The 24,651-nt window shown below is 45.2% G+C and overlaps 1 protein-coding gene across 1 annotated transcript in view; it reads left to right on the forward strand.

Annotated features, from left to right (window-relative positions):
- Positions 1–119: 119 nt before the first annotated feature.
- SRGAP3 (SLIT-ROBO Rho GTPase activating protein 3) overlaps positions 120–24,651 on the forward strand; it is a 266,271-nt gene continuing 241,739 nt past the window's right edge. The window contains exon 1 of the mRNA XM_023218565.2: positions 120–219. Coding sequence (XP_023074333.1) covers positions 153–219 — 67 coding nt within the window. The 5' untranslated portion in view covers positions 120–152. The remainder of the gene's footprint in view (positions 220–24,651) is intronic.

The raw sequence follows: 24,651 nt of genomic DNA on the forward strand, positions 1-24,651 counted from the left end.
TTCTCCCTGCTCTGCAGCCAAGTGAAAGAGATTAGTCCCTAAACCTGTGAAATCGACCAGAGCTGTGTGATTACCAGGGCTTGAGAGAGGACTCGAAAAGAAAAGGAGAAATAAATCAAACAGCCTGTCAGTTCCTTTGGCCACGTCGGAAGATGTCATCTCAAACTAAGTTCAAGAAAGACAAAGAGATCATTGCTGAATATGAAGCCCAAATAAAAGGTGAGATGCGGGCTGGGAGAGTTTTCCTTCTCCTCCCCTTTTGTTTTTCTCTTTTTCTGGTTCCCACCCCCACTGCCCCCCGTTTTCCTTTCTGCCATTATGAGATGTTATGCATCAATAATCTTTTTGTGAGGAGGAACAGTGGCAGCCGCACAAGTCCGGACTGGTTTCAACTGCAGATAGCGCTGGGGCTGGGAGTGTGGATTATGGAATGGGCAGCAGTCTCTGCATTGCAGGTGTGTGAGAGGATCCTATGCCTGACTTTAGGAGTGTCGCCGATACTCCATCATCTTGGCGGTGACATGTCACTCTAAGGCCATTTTGATAGTCATTACCTCCACCCCTTTCCTGCTACGGTAAAAGCCCTTTAATATTGGGGTATATTTTTTACCATCTGCTCTTTTTTCCTCCCCCTTTTTGGTTTCTGTTGGTGGTGGTGGTTTTGCCTCCGCCTCTTTCTCTGGGCTGGAATTCACATGCATGTGCATAGCGAGGCAGCATCCCTGGGCGGCACTTCTTTGTCGGTGTCTCTGGGCTGGCCTGGGTTGCCATGGATTAACTGTTATGGGGCATATTGATCCAGACTAATGCACGCATTTAGGCATAAAGAGGGAGCTTGGTGCAGAAAATGTATTATCTCGTGGTGTGTAGCCCAATCACTCTGTGCCCTGGTGTTTAGGGTCATCAGCTTTCATTCAAAGCCAACACCTCAGCATGCCGTTTGGGCTGGTCGGTGCTGCCTGGCTTCCGGGGTTCCAGGAGAAGCCTGCCGGGAGGGCGAGATGACCTCTGGCTGCTGGTTGCAGCTTCTGTGCCACCGGGTGTATACTTCTTTCAGAAGCCGCTCCCTAAATCCACGCTAGCTAGGTGAAAAAGGAAAGCGAACACAATTGCATGGCTAAATGCAGGCTTGCCGCATCCTCATTCAGGCCAGACTGGGGCTTCACCCACCACTACACGTTCTAGGCTCAGCTTTGGCAAGGAAAATCTAAAAGCTCCATCCACCATGCTCCTCCTTTCTCTGAGGATGTGCCCTGTGGGAAGCCTGGGCCCGTGTCTCCTGGTGTCCGTTTTCTTTCTGCTCATGGCTCTCCTTGCTGCGATACCGGGTGTGTTGTGGCCTCTCCTAGAAAGAGTAAGGACAAAATACATCTTCAGTGGACCTTGAGGCCTATCTTTGAGATTATGCACAGGCTGTTGAGCAAGTTGGGTATTTGGGGCTCAAGTGACCTGAGGTTGCCACGCCTGCTTCTGGGCGCTGCTGCAGCTGAAGACCCAATGACCCAGGGAGCTGGGTGGCCTCCTTAAAAGCAGCAGGAAGGCCGGGCACCGCAGCTGCCATACACGCTTCAGATGCTTGGGAAACTTTGGGAGTGGAGCAGCCACGGCGGGAGGGCTCTGTTTCTTTTCCAGTCTCACCAACAGTCTTTTTGCCTTTTAGTTCTGGTCAAAAACCCAGCGTGCTCATCACCTCTGGGCAGAGCCTAGAGCAAGAGGAGCAGAAAACCCTGATCTTCCCTGGTCTCCTGTCTTCGGTTTTTCAGTTCAATGTGGAAAACAGGGACTTATGATGTCTCAGCCTTGCTGAAAATTTACAAATAAGCCCTTTATTGGTCAGAGATTTGAATTCACCCAACTGCTCAATACTAAAGCCTAGTTTCAATTTTTGAATAGACTCTTTCTAGGGAGTTTATGTTTTATAAAATGAATTTGGCCAATTATTATTATTTTGTAAAAATTAAGGTTGCCATGAAAATGCCATGAGAGAGAAGAGGATGTTGAGTTTTGGACAGTTCAGGTTTTATAATCATTTTCTTGCTAGGAAATGTGCTTATCTCATTTTGGAAGGATTGCTACTGCTGGGCCAGTAAACTTTTCTTCAGGGCCAGTTAGGCATTAATTGCCCAGCTGATCCTTTTGCTTTTTACCTTTCATCTTTTATTTTAACAACTAAGCAGCAAGTACCATGAGTTTTATCAGAAATGCACCAATTACCAGGCATTTCATCAGGAAATGTGTCCAAATGATCTTGTCTCTTCCAAATACTAAATTTCTTTGCATTCTGTTTAAAGGAGTTACATGTTATTCCTTTAGAATTGACACCCACAAGATTCAGGTCAGGATATGGCTGTACCTGAAACCCTCTGGAATCTTTTCTTTTAAAATTCTGTGTGTTAATCATCATCATAATTATTGATGTGTGTCCAGGGCCCTGCATTTTCTATGGCTAACTCCCAGACATCACTTACTCTTGGCCCACACAATGTACAGTAGGGTTAGTATGAGCTCAGTTTCAGAGATGAGGAAACTGAGGCCCAGTTAATGTTAAATGACTTGCCCAAGGTCACAAGGCCGATTTTCTCCCAGGCTTGTTTTCCCTGACACATTGTTTGCCCGAAGCTGCCCCTTGAAGGATTGATGTCAGCAGCAGATGGCAGTTTTGTGGAGGGACTGGCAGCTTCTTGATGGAGTTCCATTGTTTACCCTCTTACTTTCATCCCGTTGCCTTTGTTGCATGCCTCTGAAGAACATTTGACCAGTCACCAAAAACAGTGCCCAAGGCCAATTACCTTTCTCCCTGGGAATCATCTGGCCAGTGGGATGCAAACGGTCCACCTAGTCAGACAGATTTTGTGCTTTGTGAATTTTGTGAAGGGAAGTTCTGATTTTTAAAAACAGTGCTGAGTTCTTTGTTGACTTATTCCCTTTTATCTCTTTTTCAATAATTTACAGACCTAACAAAAAGGAAAGTTTTAGAACAGTATTTTTTTCTATTGTAAAATAGAAAGATTCATGCCTTCTCTTGCCTCATCAGATACTTGAGGCCCTTTGATTTTGAAGCAGTAATAAACCATATGCTTGCACATTTCTAGTGATGGGGAACTCACCACCTCCCAAGCCCACGTAGTCTGTCATCTTTGGACAGCTCTGGCTCTTGTAAGCATTTTTTCATTTTTCTTTTGAGACAGAATCTCTCTGTATCATCGAGGCTGGAGTGTAGTGACGTCATCTTGACTCACTGCAACCTCCGTCTCTTGGGTTCAAGAGATTCTCCTCCCTCAGCCTCCCTAGTAGCTGGCATTATAGGCACGTGCCACCACATGTGGCCACTTTTTGTATTTTTAGTAGAGATGGGGTTTCACCATGTTGGCCAGGCTGATCTCAAACTCCTAGCTTTAAGTGATTCACCCGCCTTGGCCTCCCAAAGTGCTGGGATCACAGGTGTGAGATACTGTGCCTGACCCTTGTAAGCATTTTTTCTTATGTTGCATTGAATATGTCTCTCATCTACTTATTGGTTCTGTAGTTCCTTTCCCTTTGGACTTCATATGATAAGACAGATGTGTCTTCCCTGGGATTGCCCACTGGGTGTGTGAGGCCTGGGAATATAGCCCCTGACAGTGATTATCCTCATATAATAGGATGGTTCATTACCACTTACCGTCTCCACTTTCCTTTGGCTCTGCTGCATCCTGGGTTGCAAACCTCAATGTTGTTGGGTGCTTGGCAGATAGAATAAATGGATAAAGGTGGCCATGTGAAACGATTTGTGGCAGCTGACCCACCACCTCAGTGCAGGCAGTAGAAGAGGGGGTGGTGATGATTATGATGGACTTTAGAGTACATGTCCTGTCTAAATGGGCAGTCACTACTTAGGTTCAACCAGTTATTGCTATTTAGGAATGTAGGTCCAGCCAGATTTTTCAATTTTTCAACAGATGCCAGAAATCTGGAAGAGAGCTTTATGTTTTTAAAGAGGTTTTGCCAAAAGGACCTCCAAAAGATTTTATTATCAGTATCCTATTTCAAGAGGGGCACTGAGTTCTAAATGTGGATTCTTTAGATGTGGCTAAAGACAGAAAACAACTATCACCTCCTTTCTGCTGTCTGCAATACTACTATTAATATAGCCCAAGGGTTGAATTAGCCTTTGGTGCTGCTCGACCCCTCAGTGCACCATGTATATTATGTCTGCTGTGTTTCTCCAATACACTAGCCTAGGAGCCTTGTCAGAGAGAAGAAAATGAAATGAATTTAACATGACTTGTTCTTCGTGACCCCATGCTGGTGCCAAATGGACATTACTTCCTGTCCTAGGTGCTCATAAGTGTCCTTAACAAATGTGTTTAAGAATCTTGCCGGGAGTGATATCATATTATCTAGTCTAGAACTGGCAAACCATAACTTTTTTCCCCTTTTGAAAATCAGAACATTTGCCAGGCTCCAGCTTTTTGGCACCTATCCTATTCTCTACAATTCCCTCAAAGATCACTGATAAAATTCGGTGATCTTATTTGCAGGCTTTCTTAGTATCCCGGGGCTCTAATTCATCTTGCTGCCAGACATAAAGATCAGTTCCGCATTTATTCAGCGTTCCTATTTCCATTGCAACCTGATAGAAAATTGAAATAGAATTGCAATGATTGACTTTGGTGCTTTATTTTTATTTTTATTTTTGCTTCATATTCATCCATCTTCTTAGTAGCAAAAGTCTAGCATTTTGAGGAAGAAGGGCAGGTACAGAGGATGACCACAGAGGGGCATGTATTTGTTCATTCATTTCTGGATTAATTCAACAAAAGTTGATTATCTACGTTGTACCTAGTCTTGTGCTGAGTATTGTGAGAGACACAAAGTATGTGATACATTCTTTGCTTTCTAAGAGTTTTCTTGGAATATGGTGATAAAAACGAGAGAAAGAAATAAAAAAATCCCAAACACAAAAAACTTCGAGAGCCAGAATGAGCTGAATCTTAAAGCATATATCATACAGTGATTAGAAGACCACCTTAGGAATGCTCGCTGATTTCAACAGGATTAAATGAAGAAAGCAGGCTGGATTGGGCAAACAGTGGGGAGTAGTGGGGACTCTGGCCAAGTGGGGAGTTCATCTAGGGAAGGCAGCTGCTGCTGCAGCCTGCCCTTCCTAGGCAGGAATGTGAGCCCAGAAAGGTCAGCTCCTTCAGTGTTTGAAGGGAATCTGGATTTTTAAGCAAAATCTCTTGATTTTTAAATGGTGGCTTAAAAAATTAAAAACACTATGCTTCCTGAACAAACATGTCGGTAGAACAGTTTTAGCCTGTTGGGCCACCAGTTTCCAAAATCTGGTCTACAAGTTGAAGTCCGCACAAGGCCTTGGTGAGGGGCCTCAGTCAATTTTCCTATTTTGTCTTCAGTCATTTTCTCTGTGATAGGCTTGTGCTCTTATAAACGCAAAAGACCAGTCCGTTTTTTTTTTTTTTTTCTCTCTCTCTTATTTTATTTTTATTTTTTAGACAGAATCTCTCTGTTACCCAGGCTGGAGTGCAGTGGCACGATCTTGGCTCACTATAACCTCTGCCTCCCGAGTTTAAGCAATTCTTGTGCCTCAGCCTCCCGAGTAGTTGAGATTACAGGCATGCACCACTATGCCTGGCAAATTTTTGTACTTTCAGGACAGACAGGCTTTCACCATGTTGGCCAGGCTGGACTTGAACTTCTGACCTCAAGTGATCTGCATGACTGGACCTCCCAAAATGCTGGGATTACAGAAGTGAACCACCATGCCTGGCAACCAATCCCTTTTCTCTGAATCCTCCATACCCTTCCCCTCCTCCAGATCTTTCCCATTTGTGCCTTTACTCTCCTTAACCCCTGCCTCCCACTTTTATTTGCCTCAAATACTTCTGATCGCCCTACAATGTCTACTCAAATGATGCCTTCTTCCACTATGCCTTCCTAACTTTCCTAGGCAGAATTAGTGGTTCCCCTCATAACTCCCCCTCTATTCCAAACCTTATAATCCTTAATTGAAATTTTATGTTTAGGTCTTTGGTCACGAACTCTTGAGGGCAGAGAGATCATCTTTGTTTCCCCAATGTGCTTGGCATGTGGTTGGTTGAAGGAGTGGCTGATAAGTTACTAAAATAAGTTTAAGCTGGGCTCAGTGGTTCATGCCTGTAATCCCAGCACTTCGGGAGGCCAAGATGGGTGGATCACTTGAGCCCAGGAGTTTGAGACTAGCCTGGGCAACATGGCAAAACCCTGTCTCTACAAAAAATACAAAAATTAGCCAGGCCTGGTGATACATGCCTGTAATCCCAACTACTCAGGAGGTTGAGGTGGGAGGATTATTTGAGCCCAGGAGTTCAAGGCTGCAGTCAGCCATGATCACACCACTGTACTCCGGCTTGGGTGACAGAATGAGGCTGTCTCAAAGAAAGAAAAAGTTTCAATCTTATAACTCATAGCTCAGTATTTTTTGTTTGTTTGTTTGCTTTTTTAGATGGAATCTTACTCTGTCTTCCAGCCTGGAGTGCAGTGGTGTGATCTTGGCTCACTGCAACCTCCACCTTCTGGGTTCAATCAATTCTCCCACCTCAGCCTCCCGAGTAGCTGGGACTACAGGCACTTGCCACCATGCCCAGCTAATTTTTGCATTTTCAGTAGAGATGGAGTTTCACCGTGTTGCCCAGGCTGGTCTCAAACTCCTTACCTCAGGTGATCCGCTCACTTCGGCCTCCCAAAGTGCTGGGATTTCAGGCGTGAGCCACTGTGCCTGGCCTTAGCTTTTTTCTTTGATATCCATCTTAGTTGGCTTGGGCTGCTATAACAAAATGCCATAGCCTGGGTGGCTTTTATTTACTTCTTAGAATTCTGGAGGCTGGGAAGTCCAAGATTGAGGTGTTGGCAAGTTCAGTTCAGGGCTTGCATCCTGGCTTGTAGATAGTTGCCTTTTAGCCATATGCTCATCTGGCCTTTCCTTAGTGCATGCTTATGGAGAGAGAGAAATCTCTCCCTTTCTCGCCTTCCTCTTTTTTTTCTGAATTAGGGTGTCATTCTGTCACCTAGGCTAGAGTGCAGTGGTGTGACCTCAGATCACTGTAACCTCCACCCCCTGGGCTCAAGTCATCCTCCTACCTCAGCCTCCCAAGTAGCTGGCACTGTAGGTGCACACCTCCATGCCTGGCTCTTTTTTTTTGTTTTTGGTAGGGGTGGGGTCTCACCATGTTGCCCAGGCTGGTCTCGAACTCCTGAGCTCAAGCAATCCACCTGTCTTGACCTCCCAAAGTACATTATTACAGGAATGAGCCACTGTGCCTGGTTGGCTTTCTTCCTCTTCTTATAAGGGCACTAATACCATCACGAGGGACCCATCTTCATGATCTTATCTAACCTTAACCACCTCCCCAAGGCTCCACCTGCAAATACCATCACATTGGGTTAGGGCTTCAACATATGCATTTTGGGGGGACATAAACATTCAGCTCATAATAACATCCACACTTCCTGTTCTGTTGAAAGTAGAGGTTTCACTGGGAGAGGAAATATTCTTAATGGTTTGCTCAATTTCCTTGTATATCCTTGGTAGAGGAGATGTTTCTTAGTGGAGATTTGGTGAAAATTGTCATGTTGACAGCCATCTCAGTGGGGTGTGGTCTAGGGAGCACTTCCTTCCAGGCCCCTCCTGGTCTGAGGAAATTAATGGATCTGAAAGTTCATATTAGCCGTTTTTGGAGTTTTTACTACTAGAGTTTATATGTTGGAGATAACCTTTCCTTTCTAGAAACTCCTATTATTCATTCATTCAGTGACTTTGTAAGCCATGCTTCAGGCTATATAGCTTTATTTAGCAGTGGGAGGGAAATCATTTTTTTTTTTTTTAGCTTCTATGTCTCAGTCATATATGGAGTATCTCATTTTGTGATCCCTGTAACTCTGTGAGGTAGTCATTATTTTCATTTTATAGATTAAAGGCTGAAGTTCAGAGAAATAAAACAAATTGCACTGGATTGCACAGTGAACAGTGGCAGATCCAGCTTTAAATCAGCATCTTCCTCACTTTCCAGGCTGCAGGAAAGCAACATGCATGCCAAGGCAACAAGGATCTGCAACCCGGGGGTTCCTTCAGTGGGGGAAGTCTGGGGTGGGTCTTAACCTTTGACTTCCTTCCCTTCCCGACACTTCCACCCTCCTGCTAATCCAGCCTCTCCTAGTTTGCACTTGATGCCACTGCAGTGTGTCAGATCCCTTCAATCCCACCCCGGGAAGTCACCTTTGGGAAGGTGTCCACTGCAAAAGCCCCCGCACGGCTGTGATGCAGGCTGCCAGATCTACCTCTCGCCAGCCAGCCCACTCCACCACCAACCTGGAAATACAGAACCAGAAATTTTAGGTGTCTTCTAGTTCAACTCTATTTGTTTTTCAGATGTGGAAATTATGATTGGAGAGGGGCTCCGGCTTTCAGATTAGTTTTAGAATGTCTCTCCATGACGGTGGAAGGTTTATCTGCTTGGTTCATTGCTGTAGCATAGTGCCCACCATCTAGTTGGTGATCCATACATTTTACTGAGTCGAATTGTTCTGGTGTGTGATGGTTGCCTGGGGAGGCAGAGCTGAGTAGTACCTTGGAAAGAAAGATGAGGCAAGGGTGTCTAGCAGGGTAAGGATTGGTGATTGGTGAGGTGAGGAGGGGATGCGTTTAGGCTGCTTCCTGAAATAGAGTCCTTTCCTTCACAGCTATTAGGAAGGGAATGGGGTTGACTTTTTACAGGTGCTGAGCTTGAGAACTTCTGGCTTAATACAGGGCCCAGGAAGCTGTCTTGGGCTTGATTTCACTTGGAAAAGATTCATTCTTGATGGCTTGTTGGTGTTCATAAAACATCTTGGCTGGCCAGTAATGGCACTTTAACTCTATTCCCTGTTATGCTAGTTTGTTTGGGATAATGTTCCCTGAGAGTATTCCATTAAATTGGATGTAAAGAGGTGTTGGGTGAAAAAAAAGTAGTTGTGTGCTCTAATAGATTTTGGAAGTTCTAGAATAAACAGAGTGAAATAAGCCTGCTTCCCTCAGGACTTCTGAGAATCTTGCTTGTGTTAAGTGTGAATCGCTGAGTAGGGCCCATGGAGTTTCCTCAAACTTACTTGATTGTGTAGATCTTTTTTGTGGACCAGCTCACAAGACTCTGTTTTCTGAGTTACATTTTAGAGTATGTCAAGCTGCACAATTCGTGGATTATCTGGGTGCTTTTTCTTTTTGCCTCTTGCTTAGTTCCCTAATGTTTTATACTTTTCTCAGAGGGCAGTTTGAAGAGGGGGAGAAGTAAAACAAATGCACATCTAGTTGAGCTAAGTGATATTAACGTTGTGCTTTGAGTTCACCTAGAAAATGTGAATTTTGACATTTCCAATTACAGAGTGCTCAACCATTGATTTAAGTGGTAATTTGGAAACAGTGCAGCCCTGATCAATCTGCATTGTGTGTGCCCGTCTGTGCGTGACGGTAATGGGGTGCACGATGCTGCAGCAGAGTGTTCCAGGTTCCTTGAATGGACCTGGCTCTGCCCCCTGGGATTGCATAGCCGGTGCCAGGTGATAATGGCACAAATGAACACAGAGAAGCCCATGTCCCCTTGTGCCTCAGAGTGAACAAACCTCAGCTACAAACCCAGGTGCATAAGAGATATATTTTTCTTTCTTTCTTGGTGACTCAGTCTCCATTTCACATTTCTATTCTTTTTTTTGACAGAGTCTTACTCTGTTGCCCAGACTGGAGTGCAGTGGTGCAATCTTGGCTCACTGCAACCTCCGCCTGTCGGGTTTAAGTGATTCTCCTGCCTCAGCCTCCCAAGTAGCTGGGATTACAGGTGCCAGCCACTATGCCCAGCTAATTTTTGTATTTTTAGTAGAGATGGGGTTTCACCATATTGGCCAGGCTGGTTTAGAACTCCTGACCTCAAGTGATCCTTCCACCTTGGCCTCCCAAAATGCTGGGATTATAGGTGTGAGCCACTGTGCCCAGCCTCACATCTTTATTCTGCTGGGGGTGACAGAAATAAGTATAAGTCAATTTGGGGTTTCCCTTCCTTTTCCTCCAGGGTTATGCCCCAAGATCCAGAGGGACTTAGGCAATACCAAGACCCTTGTGGGGACATCTGTTGTGGTTTATCGTCAGTCTACTTCGGCAGCTACTGTGACATCCTCCTTCTTATTGAATCTTCGGTGATTGGTCTGTGTCAGCAATCCTTCTTTGTTCCCTCATGTGTCCCCTTCTCCTTGGCTCCTTCTGTGCAATTTGCAGGCAACAGAGGCCATTCTGCTGCTCACACACCACGCTGGGCCATGAGGGACCCTGTATATTTGTCTCAGGCCTGTCTTGGCCATACTCAGCACTTGCTTTTCCCCTGGTGCCTCCCTAGGGCTCTGCCTGGGGAAGGGATCTGGCTTCTCTCCTCTCTTAGATTCTGTGAATCTGTTTGGTGGTTCCCTCGTCACCTCCCTCCCTGCGCTTGTTCGGGATGAGTTGGGCAGGGTGTAGATTTTTTTCTTATAGATATTATAGATCCTTGTACCTACATACACTTTGCTTTACTGCTTTACTCTCCACTTTAGTCTAGGAAATCTTTACCCATGTGCTCGTGTGGTGGGGTGGGGAACAAGGGTGATATCCTGGCTTTGTCATCAGACATCCTCTCAAAGCTATTTTCCATAAATCTCACGTTCTTTCTCTCTTCCCTAAGGACTTTTGAAAAAAAGCCAATAATTGACTTTTTTTCTGTATTATCCCTGAAGCAATGAACACAGAATGCCCTCCCTGACTGAGGAGGGGCCAAGGGGGTCAAGAAAATTTGGAGAAAAATGTTCAATATTTCAAAGTATTAACTACCGTGAATTTCCTTCCTTCTCCATCTCCTCCATCCTGGCCTAGCCTGCCATTACCTCCTGCTGGGACGAGTGCAACCCAAAGTTTCTCAGGGTCTCCTGACTCAGAGCTTCTCACCCACAGTCAACATTTTGGGCTGGATCATTTGTCATTGAAGTTGCGGTTCTGTATAATGTAGGATGTTTAGCAGCATTCCTGACCTGTACCCACTAGATGCCAGTAGCATCCCCGCTCCTAGTTGTGACAATAAAAAATGTCTCCAGACATAGCCAAATGTCCCCTGGGGACAAAATCACCCCTAGTTGAGAACTACAGTTCTAAGTGGTCTCCCTGCTTCTTCTCTTGTCCCATAGTCTACTCTCCCCACAGCAGCCAGCAGTAATCTGTATATTGTTTAAATCTGGCCATGTCACTTCCCTGTTTAAAACCCTGCAGTAGCATTTCATTGCATGAGACTAGAATCCAAGCCCCTCAACTGAACTTACAAAATCCTGCTTTGTTCACCTCTTTTCCTCCTCTGGTCACTCTCCCCTTGTCATTGTATCCAGCCATGCTGGCCTGTACTGGTTTCTGGACTTCTCCAAGCTTGCTTTGGGCCTTTGCACTTAGATTTTCCCTCTTTCTGGAATGCTTTTGCCTTGGATTGCCACTTGACTGGCTCCTTCTTGGTATTCTGCTTTGACGTTGCATGCCACCTGCACACTGACCCATCTTAAGTAGCCAAACAGCAACTCTCTAGTGGATCAGCTGACCTGAATTCTTAGCAGAGCACTAAAAGCTATATGATATTTTTCATGCTTTCTTTGTTTCTTCTCTTCACCAGGACTGAAACTCAATAAGAGCATTAGTTTCTCTCATTCATTAGTGTTTTTTGGTACCTAGAACACAATGTAGGATATTTAGCAGCATTCCTGACCTGTACCTACTAGATGCCAGTAGCATCCCCACTCTCAGTTGTGACAATCAATGTTTCCAGACAGCCAAATGTCCCCTGGGGGCGATGGGTGTTCTAGGTGCCAATGGTCAATTTCTGTTGAATGAACGAATGATTATAGGTGTTCTTATGATGGACTTTGCATACAAGAACACATAGATATTATGTTTTGGGGAACATACTGAAGCAGATCCAGTCTTTCCCCAAATCCTGACTGAGAGGCAATTCAGGAAGATAAAAAATCCAGAGGTGGGATAATTGTATCCATGCAGAGCCACCCAACAATGACTTAGAAGGAAGTGAAGTGAACGGGTGGCTGATTGTAGGAATACTGCAGGGTATCTGGCATATATTCTATTAATCGAGTTCCTAGTATGTGTCTGAGATGAGGACACAAAAATAGTTTCATAGTTTTAGGAAACTTATAAGTCTTATCAAAGATAAGAATGGGAACTATATTTCACCAATTTTTGTGTCCCCGTTTCAGACACATAGTTTTATGAAAAAACAGTGTTAATCCCTTCTTTCACTGCTATAAAGAAATACCTGAGACTGGGTAATTTTTAAAGAAAAGAGGTTTAATTGGCTCACAGTTCCGCAGGCTGTACAGGAAGCATGATGCTGGCATCTACTCGGGTTCTGGGGAGGCTTCAGGAAACTTACAATCATGGCAGAAGGTGAAGGGGAAGCAAGCGCATCTTATATGGCAGGAGTAGGAAGAAGAGTTGGGGGAAGGTGCCACACACTTTTAAACAACCAGATCTCCTGAGAACTCACTCACCATCATGAGAACAGCACCAAAGGGATGGTGCCAAACCATTCATGAAGGATCCGTCCCCGTGATCCAATCACCTCCCACCAGGCCCCACCTCCAACACTGGGGATTACAATTTGACATGAGATTTGGGCGGGGACACAGATCCAAACCGTATCAGACAGTTATAAAAATAGGTTAATAAATTATGACACAGTGGAGTAAGTACTGGGACAGTGGTGGAACCAGGTACTGTGGAAACTTGGAATAAAATTGTAGCTTTACCTGGGAGAGCTGGAGAAATTCTTGTAGAAGAAGAATCTTTTGAGCAGGATCTTGAAGGATGAATAGAAGCTCTCCAGGTGGTGAAACGCATTACCTGAAGAGAAGACAGCATGTGCAAAGGTATGGGGGTCACAAAAGGGTCAAGATACTTGAGAAATGGTGAGGAGTTTGAAGTGGCTAAAATTCTGAGTAGGTGGAATGGAGTGGTGGTGGGAGATGAGGCTGGAAAGGAGAAGAGCTTGAAGTTCCTGTCTGATCATCAGATCCTGTAAGTCTTTGACCTTGAAGATGGTATGGATGAAAGTCTTATTTATTTGTTGTGGTAAAATACACAAACACAAAATTTACCATCTTTCCCATTTTTAATTGTGTGGCTCAGTGGTGTTAAATGCATTCACATTAAATACCACCCATCTTCATAACTTTTTTCATCTTGTGAAATGCAACTCTGTACCTATTAAACAATAGCTCCTCAGTTCCTCCTCGTCCCAACCCCTGGTAGCCACCATGCTACTCTTTGTGTGAATTTGACTATTCTAAGGAAAATATAAGAATCTAGAAGCCCTTACCTGAAATAACCACTATAAACATTCAATGTATTTCCTTCCAGACTTCACGTCTCTATCAATCAAATTTGTTTTATATCTGTATATAATAAACAGGGGATCATAGATCTTTAATGCAGTTATAAAAATGAAGCTGATAGGAAAATAATCATAGGTCTATAGGCTGAGGGCTTGAAATAGACAGAGTATGGCCTAAAAATAAACAGTTTGTCAAGTAAGAACATCAATATGCGTGACCTCCCACGTCCATTTTGATGGTCCTTTAGGGAGGGGACACCACTCTTTTGTGGCGCCTGGCTTGTGTTGGCCACTTCTGTCTCAGGTCTTTGTGATTTGGGTAAAACTAGGGAGAACTGAGCTCACTCATCAAGAACTTCCCCCACTGCCACATTTGGCCCAGCCACTTTCAGCTAGAATTTCCCCCTTCCCATCCCTGACAGTCTCACATCCCTGTTGGTCCTATGCAGCAGTTTCTGCCTTGGCAACAAGTGCTAAAGGGAGAAGCTTGTCTAGGGCAAAGGATTCATCCTCAGCAGCTGGAGACCCTCCCTGCTGGTACCTGTTCCCTGGTCTACCTTTCCTTTCCTCGTTGTTGCTCTCTGCTGGATTTCCTGACCCTTGTGACACTTTTTGGATTCCGGATTGCTTGTCTGCCCCTCGCAGGGGTTCTTTTTCAAAATACAGTTAATGTTGGAAATTACAGATCAGTAAGTTTTCCAACCATTTGTCAAATAGAAAGGCCTAGATTTCTGTAGGCGGGTAGAGTTCTCGCTGAGAGGTTCAAGTTTGGCAGGATGAGACAGTTCCTTAGGGGACCCTCTATGGCTTATAGTGCCTTAAGAGGGCCAGGGAAATGATATGAGAAGACTCTTACCAAGGAAACATCTCAGCCACCTTCAGGGACACGAAAGAATGGATGTCATGTCTATGATTTAATTTGTACTAAAGAATGTGAACTGGCCAAGCAACATGGCTGTTCTCCAACGCAGCGTCTCGGTAGGACACTTCCAAGCAGAGTTGGCAGTCACAATGTCTTTACTTTGATCAGTGGCCTCTCCAGACAGGATGTTTTGGATCTCTCAAAGATCTATTACCTTGGGGAAACTGAGGCAGAACAACAGTCATTCTCTGGCTTCTGACATCTTACAGTTGATTACTCCTTGACCTCTTGCTCTGACCATCTGGACCCTTGATCATTTGCCTGGTTGTGGTTGTTTGAATTTATTTGTCCTGTGACCCTCAGCTAATCTAGGGCTCCATCCTTGGCCTGATCCTCCAGGTTCAGGCCCCACCCTGAACATCTCTGTCTTGCTGGATCTTGTACTTGGCATAATATCACCATTGAAACTCTGCTCCAAAAATGGCAGAGGCTCTACTGCTGTCTGCCAGAAACATAGAATTATGTTACTGGGAATTGTGTGAAAGAAATGCTGAGAATGTGGTGGGCCAGTTCACATAGATTTCGCTTAACAAATATTTATTGAACTTCTACTATGTTTCCTGCCCGCATAGACTATATAATTCTGTGGGGAAGACAAAGGATAATTTGTGATTACAAAAGTGTTGAGTGTTATGGAAGGAGTGGTGCAGCGTGCATGGGGGAATCTATAGCAAATGGATCTAAAGGGCTGAAAATGCTGTGGGTGATTTTCTGATACTGATTTGTAAAGCTGAATTGTATTGGCTAAGCTTACCTCACCATCATTATTTCCTGAGCTCTTTAGGATCTAGACAGAACCATCTTTCCATTTAGAGAAGGGTCAGAAGTCATCAAAATATTTAAGGGGTCAGAAAGATCAGTGCTTCTAAGAGAAACACACAACTCCAGGTGTAAAAGATAAAAGTGGTTCCAGAAAGGGGATTTTATAATAGCTCTACTCAGGATGGTAAATACCATCATGGGATAAGTGCTTTTAAGGTGAAATTAAAGCCAGGGATCAGCTGAAGAAGATTGAAACCCACCTTCACTGGATAGAATTAAGCTAAAGTCACAGAGGTAGATGAGACAAGAAAGTGGAATGTAATGTGGAAGGAGGCAGCTGTGATGCCCTGGGTGGAGTCACCCAGACCTGGGTTCAATCATGGCTCACGGTGAATCAGCTGAATGACCTTGGATGAGAAGTCATTAACTTTTCTGAGTTCCAGTTTCCTCATGTGAAAGAGGGACATAATAACACTTCACTGTGTGTGTGTGTAATTAATTGAAATAACATAAGTCAGAATTTCCAGCACAGGGCTTGGCACACAGTAGCATTAATTAAACACTGGAAAGGTTGGCTAAGCCAGTAAGTGGGGCACCAGCATTCAGAGTCCTGAACGGTGATTCTGAGCCAACAGGTGAAGCCATTGGTAAGTGCACCTGGTTGGGAAGGAGAGTAAGGTGGGGCAGTACTAAAAGCCATCAGGAGACATGGAGTTGCCAGCATGGGTAGCTGGGAAAAGAAAATACTAGTAAGTTGTGGACAAGCATGACACTTTCTTTGCCTGCTATGTGTGTCTTTCTCCCACTGTGGTTCCTGGACCACCTGCAGCAGAATCACCTTAGAGGAACTTGTAACAAATTCAAGGAGCTTGAATTCTAGGAACCATCCCAGACCTATTGACTCAGAATCTCTGTTGGGGGGTGGTGGGTGGACCCTAGGAATCTGCATTTTACAAGTGCCCCAGATTTCATCAACTTAACGTTCTTGGCCCTGGTCTATAGTAAACTCACCAGTTTGGCTGTGTATCTTTTTTTTTGAAGGCAAAAGAACATTTAATAATTAAGTAGACTATTGCTGAGTGAGGTGGGAAAAACAACACCCAAAGTGTGTGTGTGTGTGTATGGGTATGTCTGTGTGTGTGTGTATGGGTATTTCTGTGTGTGTGTGTGTGTATTATAGTTAAAAAATAAAAACCCTGTGTCCTTACATATTTAGATATGTATGAAAAGCATCTTTGGTTTTTGACAACTGGTAATGAGGTTTACCCTTGGGGACGAGGGATGGAACAGGGTGGTAGTGTCAGTGGACAGTGGAAAGAAGACCTTTTAATCTTTATACTGTTTAATTTTGATTGGCTTCTGGAAAAAATGAGCGTGTGTTCCTTTTCTGATTTAAAATTCCACAAAGTTGACAATAAGTAAGGACTTTGTTGGCAAAATTCCCGCTAGAGAGGATGCTCAGACATCAGCTGAACTGTAAAGGAAAGAAAGTGACACCTGCAAGAGCTATTTAAATTATACTGAACTTATTGTGGTGCTCATTATGTAGTGTAAGGATGATTTCCGAAATGAAATGTAACATTTTACTGAATTATTCCCCCACATAGTGAAGAAAGTGTTTTTCCATACTCTTTCAGAACTTTGAAAGATGGGTAGAGGAGTGGAAAAGTTCAGCTTAACCTTTTAATTTACCGAGTTTCAGTCAGGAGCCATCATGATGCTGTGGCCAGAGTCTGGGGTTTAGACTCATAAGACCCGACTTTCCATCTTTGATCTGTCTTTTGAGCGAGTCACATCTGCATTCTTCATTCTGCATCTTGGCTTCCTCATCTGTGAAATGAGGGCGTTATCTACCTTAAAGGGTAGTTACTGTGAGGATCAAATGAGGTGGTGTGTGAGAAAGTAAACTCTCGAGTGCTGCAGAAATGTTCATTATTTCTATTTTTTGTCCCACTCCTACCCTGGACATGCTGCTATTACAGTGGGGTTGTTTATGTGTCTGTCTCTCTGTGAGCTCATTGAATGCAGAAGCCTTGTTTTATTCATTCCCGAATTCTTGTGCTTAGGGTCTGCCACACAGGAGGCATTCAAACAACTTCTGGAATGGCTATCAAGGAGAAAAAAATACACACACAGTTCGGTGTAGGCCTATAAAAATATTAAGATAGTCTTCCAGAAAACATTATCTTCCATTTCTATTTAAAGGAATTTAAAAAATTTATCCAAATCCACAACAGAAATTATATTGCTAGGAGAAAATAAAGAACTTCATTAAGGAAAATTTAATTGCCCAGTTTTCTAAAGAGACAGAACCGCATCCCTCCGTCCTCATTACGGCCAAATGGGTGACAGCCGTTTCCAAGGGGGGCAAGATGAATGACAAGGGATTGTGAGAAGGCAAATCCTGATACTCCTGGAGAAAAGTCTCCCAAGAAACGGGAATGCACCCCCGGATCACCAGTAACACTATTGTTTGTCAGAGCTGTGGAAGAAGCCGTCTCTGAGCTCCTTGGACAAAAGCCCTTTATGGCTTCCACCCCAGACCTTGGCGGATAAACCACAAAGTCCCTATTTCCCCTGGAAGTGGGAAAACTTCCAGTGGCTTGACAAAACTGGAAGGATTATCTGAGATTCAATTTGGGGGGCTGTGGTACCTCCAAGACCCTGATAATTATCATCTGAATGGGCAGGGGGAGAATTGAAGCCAAATCTAGTAACAGAGCCCTGGGGTAGACCTGCAGTTAGAAGACAGGGGACTGATCTCAGCTTTGGCCCCTTTTCATGTCCTGCTACAAATTTGCACTTTTTTCTTGTCTTTTCTTTTTTCTTTTTTTTTGAGATAGGGTCTCACTCAGGCTGGAATGCATTGGCGCCCTCATAACTCACTGCAGCCTTGAACTGCTCAAGCAATCCTGCCTCAGACTCCTGTGTAGCTGGGACTATAGGTGCATGCCACCATGCCTGGCTAATTTAAAAAAAAAATTTTGTAGAGACAGGGTCTTGTTATTTTGCCCAGGCTGTCTTAAACTCCTAGGCACAAGGGATCTTCCTGCCTTATCCTTCCAAAGTGCTGTGATTATAGGCATGAGCCACTGCGCCTACCCAAATCCACACTTTCTTTTTCCCTCTCCCACACCAGTTCCCAAGCACAGACCAGCCAGATAGCACCATTAGATGTGTTCATAACTGTTTGAAGATGTGTTGATTCTGGCATGGAGGTACCAGTGTCACCCTAGGTGAAGTCTCCAGTGGCATGCCAAAAGGCTCTCTCCTGTTCAGTGTTTTAAGTACTTGGATAAGGATGTGCGCTTGCTCATCCAGTTTGAGAATGTCAGGAAACCAAGGAAGGCAGGCTTAGTAATTGGGAACACAGTTGTTAGTATCAAACTGACCAGGGTTGGCAACCTTTTTGCCACTTTCTAGCCGTGTGACTTTGGGCAAGTGTTTTCATCTCTTTGAGCCTCACTGTCATCATTTGTAATGATAATAATCCAACCTCAAACAGTTATTGAGCAGGTTAAATGAGATAATGTGTGTAAAACCCTTAGCACAGTGCCTGGCACTCAGTCAATGTCACTGATTGTTATTAGTAAATCACAACTGTAAGAGCTGCACTGCAGGCTCTGGAGTCTGGGTTTAAATTCTAGTGCTGCCAGTTATTGGTTGTGAATAAGTTGCTTAACTTCTCTGAGGCTCAGCTTCTTCCTCTGCAAAATAAGGACAATAATACTTACCTTGTTACCTTGGGCATTGCTGTAAATAAAGCATTCAGGCCAGAATAGACACATAGCCGATACTAATAAACCGAGGTTACCATTCAGAGAAAGAGTGAATCCTGTGGCAGAGAGAACCAGGAAGCAGAGCGCTTAGCAGGAGGGGATGGGGTATTGACTCTAAAAATGCAAAGTTTAATAGTATCTTTAAGAGAAAAACCACCCACTCATTGAAAGAAGCTAAACTTTTTTAGATCTTGAGCCCTGAGAAGAATTTCTCCTATAAATAGATAGAAATATGAATGGGGTAGGGACCAACTGGTATTTGGTTAGCATGCCAGACCTCAGGCCCTGACTCCATCCTGTCCCTTGTCCTGTGGCTTTTGGCCCCTCCCCAAGAGATTCTATTGAGATATGTGTGACAGAGGCTGCTGGCTAGGAAATGAAATCTTATCTCAAAGCTGTGGCTGAATGCAGAATTCTGGTGAGCTGTCCTCCACGTGGAGAACGCCTTTGACCTAGGGAGGTTGCCATGCAGGCCTCCGTCCAGGCCCATACCTGAATCTCAGCTCTATTGCTCCAGGGTAGAGGAAGCTGATCTGGAGTGTGTCAGCCTTGGGGGAGAGCTGGAGTATCCAACCCCTTTCCTATAGGGACCAGCTAGATGACTGCTCCTGCTTCTCTCCCCGATGTGACCAGGCCTATCCAGCCACAGAAAGAAGAATGTCAAAAGTCTGAACCCACCCAGACTGAACCTTTGAGCTTCTTAGAAGTACAGTATCGGGGAAGTTTGGTCCATGACTGTATCTTAGAACCTAGCTAGTCCATAATATTACCTTTCCTTCCAGTGGGTGGACTACTATGCCCTTAATAAATAACGCTGATTTGGGGAGGAGTAAGTAGAGCTGACCTTTAGCTTGCTAGGTGTCAACGTCACCCTCCCTCTTCAACCTTGTTGATCTTTCTTCTGTTGCCCCCAAGAACTTAACAGCCAAACCTATGACCAACTCAGGGTGTGGCTGTTAGCTGTCTCCTACTGCAGAAGAAATCAAGGAAGTCCAGGCTGCCTCCCCAGCACCCCTCCATAGAGTACCTGCCATGCAACCAGGAGCTGGTTAGTGTAGCCCCCAAGGATTTAAGAAGGCCTCTTTAGCTTCCCTCCTCTTCTCTGGATGTTTGAAGCAGTTCAGGACTCAATAGGAGAAAAATTCAACTTATTTTTTTTCTAGACCAACCCTGAGCACCAGTCAAGAAGTGGTCTGTCTATGCATTTGCCAGCATTGGCCAGTGGTGCATTTAGTTGAGATGCACAACAAAATTGGGCAACTTCATTTAAATATCTGCATTTCTGACCCTTTACAAGCAAATCGGATGATCTGGTGGCACTGGGTGCCTATTCCTATGTAGTAACCAATCAGCCAGAGCTGACTGGCAGCTGCCTTTTTTAGACAAGGTGTGTGCTCTTGAGCCCCTACCCCTCCCTGTCCCAGAAGCTCTTGGGTCTCCAAAACCCCCTTTTCTTACACCCACTGCTGCTGTCATTGGCCTAACCTGCCTGGTTTCTACATGTGTTTGAGTTTGCCACCTTTGGATTAGGCCAAGAAGTTATGCTTTATTTTTCGTCTCAAACTATGATCATCAGATTGGGTTGTACAATGAGAATTACATGACAGCGTAACAAGCCATCCAATGTCTGTGATGGAAAACCACCTCCAACTTACCATCATCCTTTCAAACTTCACCATGGAGACTCCCTGTCATTACTTCCAGTAAAACCTTTGTCATCTCCTTAAGGATGAGTTTGAAGTTCTACTCAAGGGCAGAATGTTCTCCCCCAACAAGAAGTGCTGCTGTATTTGTCTCTGATTGTCCCCCAACCCCTGAGAGGAATGGAGGGAGGGGCATTCAGGTGCTAGAGGCCACTGAAGACCCAGTGATGTGTTAGATGGTGTCCTTAGTCATTCCTATCATAGCCACCGTAATGCATTTTCAGTAGTTAAAAACACCACAATGTAGTTGGATAATTTTAACACCAAAGCACAATTCACAAGAAGCAATTCTGCCCAAACAGTGTGGCCCAAGGACTCTGCATTGGACTGGGAAGCCAGACAGATCTAGGACTGAATCCCAACACTGTCACTTACTAATTGCTTGACCGTGGGCAAGGCATCTCCCCTCTCCATGCCTCAGTTTCTTCCTCTTCCAAATGGGCACCACATTGGACTCTTGCAAGGATTAAATGACATAACCCATGCTTACCCAATGTCTGGAATGTGGGCCACACTCTAAGTGCTCTCTGTTATTACTCTTACCCAGATTTTGAGGAGTGGATTCAATCCAAGAGTGAAATTTAGAACATTCATGGCAGAACGGATGGCTTGCAGGCAAAGTTCGACCCACTAGCGTGTTTTATTTGGCCTTTGCAGCATTTACAAAAATGAATTCATCATTTCCAACATTTAAAAATCAAGAGAGTTAAAAAAAATCAGGGGAGTTCATGTAAAAATCCAGACTCCTGGCAGCTCTTAGAAAATGGGAAGATCAGACCGGGCGCGGTGGCTCAAGCCTGTAATCCCAGCACTTTGGGAGGCCGAGACAGGCGGATCACGAGGTCAGGAGATCGAGACCATCCTGGCTAACACGGTGAAACCCCGTCTCTACTAAAAATACAAAAACTAGCCGGGCGAGGTGGCGGGCGCCTGTAGTCCCAGCTACTCCGGAGGCTGAGGCAGGAGAATGGCATAAACCCAGGAGGCAGAGCTTGCAGTGAGCTGAGATCCGGCCACTGCACTCCAGCCCAGGCGACAGAGCGAGACTCCGCCTCAAAAAAAAAAAAAAAAGAAAATGGGAAGATCTAGGAACACTGGGCCCTCATTCTCAGAGGCAAAAATGGGCTGTTCCCTTCCAATGGGACAGGGGCTCGGACTTGTGCCAGTGCCCACCTGGCCCACTTCGCTCATTTCTGTTGCCTGCTTGGCTCTTGCGGGCATGTGAGCTTTTTTTTGATCTGGAGGAATGGATCAACCTTGAGCCAATCCTCCGTAAATATCATTTCCTGCAGATGGGGTTTGGAGAAGGTGAACAGCAGGTTGCATTTCCTGGCAGGGACCCATGGTGCCATCTGTGTTATCGATGAAATGCAGAGCCATCAGCTTCAACAATTTGAGGGGCAGAGATGGGGTCATGGTCCACTGAAAAGCATCTGAGAAATTAACAGATTTGTAGCTGTGAATGGATGGCCACCTCATCACCCCATACAGGTGGGCTGAAATTTAATGAGGAAAAAGTGTAAAGTCTTGCCCTTATGTCTGAAAACCAGGCTGGCCAAGTACAGACTGGGGAGAGATGTGCTTAGCAGCAGCACTTGTAAAAAAGACTTAAGGTTCTCGCTGACAATGAGTTTTGGTATGAGTCACTGTGAGGCAGTTGCCAAAAAACCTAATCTGATTCTGGGCTGCGTTTATAGAAGTCTAGTGTCTGGAAGACCTTTCTAACAATTAGAGCTGTCTTGAAGGAACAGGCAGGCAGTCTCCTAAGCCTTGATCTCCCAGGCGTAGGAGGTGCTCGAGGCTGGGTGATGAATCCCTGGAAGAGATTGTCGGAGTGGGGATTTAGGCATCAGAGGGAGATTTGTTCTAGGTGACTTAGAAGGTCTCTGCCAATCCTGACGTTCTCTGCTTTCTGCAGCCCAGTAGAGGAAAATAATTTCCGTAACAAAAGTAAAACTCTTTCTGATAGAGGAAAGGAGGACTCCCTGAAGAGGCTCAAAATAGAAATGTAAACTTCCAGTTCTTACCAAGTAATGTGGGCAAAAGATACCACTGCTCCTACCCCACCCCAACCCCCTGCCTTATTTCTCAGAGATGGGGGCTTGGGGTACGGGGCAGGATCTGCTCTGCACATTACTGGTTATTTTTTTTAAAGCTGAACTTTTATGCAGAGCTTGCAGACTGATGGCACATGGGCCAGATTCAGCCTCAGGTATGTTTTATTTGGCCTGTACTGTGTCTTTTAAAAATGTGAGCTAGATGCCAACTTGTAAAAATGAGGAGATCTTGTATAAACTGTGGACTTCCCAGCACCTTTTGAAAAAGCCAGAAGGTCTGGCAGTGCTGGGCTCGTGTTCTGGGGATGAGCACCGATTGCCCTTCTGTGGCAGGACTTGAGCGCTCCCTTGGTCATGGTCCTAAACTCCCTACCTGGTCTACATCACCTGTTCCCCTGAACTGCCTGGCCCCAATACGTATTGGAGTTTGCCATCCCTAGTGTCATGGCTTGTTTTAAAGGCCCTGCACTGTTGTGACCCTTAAGGTGCCATTGTGGACTCTGCTTGGTCATCCCCTAGCAGAGGGGCGGGCAGCTGGGAGTCCACGGCGGGGTGGGGTTGGGGTAGAGGGAGTGGGAGCATAAATGCTTTTATAGCTGCTTTTAAAAAGTACCTGTGGCTCATATGCAGTCAGCCTCCAATTCTTTCATCGCAGTAAACACCCCCAGCTGTTCTATTGCATGGCTCCAAGGCCCCCAGTGGTTTTCCTTATAATGTCCCAAGTCTTCGTCTTGGTAACTTCCACACTGTGGGCCTGTTCTGGAGCTGTGCAGGACCGTGGCTTCCTCTTCCTCAGCAAAGCCTGCTAGATATTTGCAGACAGTAGTCTCCTCTCTCCTGGAAGCTGCTGACCATCCTTGCCCTGAGAAGACGGTGTTGGGTGCAGAGAGACCAGATGGATTTCCTGGAGGTGGTTGAAACAGAGCTGCTTTCGGGTTGGTCCTGAGCTGGGCAGTTTCTTCTTGGAAGCCCTCAGTGTCACATGAAGCACTGTCCCCTCCAAAGGTCCCTCACTCCAGGCTCAGAACATCTCTGTCATCTGCTGGGGAGAGACAGACAACTGAATCTTTTTACGAAGTTTGGGGACTTGGTGGTGGAAACTGTCGGCACTTCTCCCAGAAGCAGGAATCTTTGACTGTTAGCTCTGATCTGTTGGCTGCTACGAGTTGAGGGGAGTGAGGCCTGCCTGAAGACCTCTTGGTTGCCCTGCTCTGCAATAGAATTAGCTAGACTTCCACCCTGTTTGAGTCTCTCTCTCTGCTTTTTGGTTCTCAGGCTGAAATTGTCCATCCTGGACCTTCACAACCTATAGGACACCCTCCGACACCACTTCTCTGCACAGCCAGCCCCTCCCTGTGTGGTTCCACAAGCTTCTCACTTAGGAGATGCCCTGCTGTTCTGAGTTATTTCTAGTGTAGACATAGGAGTTTGTCTGGCCGTCTATGGTACAGCCATCTGGTGGCAGTTTCGTGTTTTCACTGTGGTTGCCTCAGTGTATTCTTTTATTGAGTCATCCTTTGACTTTCCCTTTTACTTTTCCCTTATCTCTCTTTTTAAGGACTTGCCCTTTCTTGGGGCCTTTCTCCCACAGATGTGAAGGTATTTGTGAATTGTGGCACTTTTGGGAAGGTGGTATTTCTTGGGAATACCACCCCGCCAATCATGGGGCAGGGTATGTATGATTCCTCGACCTTTGGAAGATGCTGGAGTCTGCATGGGGGGAGAAGATGGGCAGGCACCCTCTGACCTACCTGAACAGGGTAAAGTGTGCAGGGTGGAGGAGGGGCGTGTGGTGTTCCCACACATCCATCTGCCTTCACACTTTCCTCCCTCTATCCCCTTGTCCACACCACTTGTAAATGGCATGACATTTCAACATGAATGTCATGGCTGCTACCTAGTTTGGGGTCCTGACCGGCTCAGCCTTCCCTGGGGGCTTCCAGAGGTCTGAGTCAGAAACAGCCAAGTCTTGTGTCTAAATGAGTTGTTCTATTAACTTGGCTTGGGTAG

Source organism: Piliocolobus tephrosceles, chromosome 2 (genome assembly GCF_002776525.5).
Source record: "Piliocolobus tephrosceles isolate RC106 chromosome 2, ASM277652v3, whole genome shotgun sequence".
Taxonomy (NCBI): domain Eukaryota; kingdom Metazoa; phylum Chordata; class Mammalia; order Primates; family Cercopithecidae; genus Piliocolobus; species Piliocolobus tephrosceles.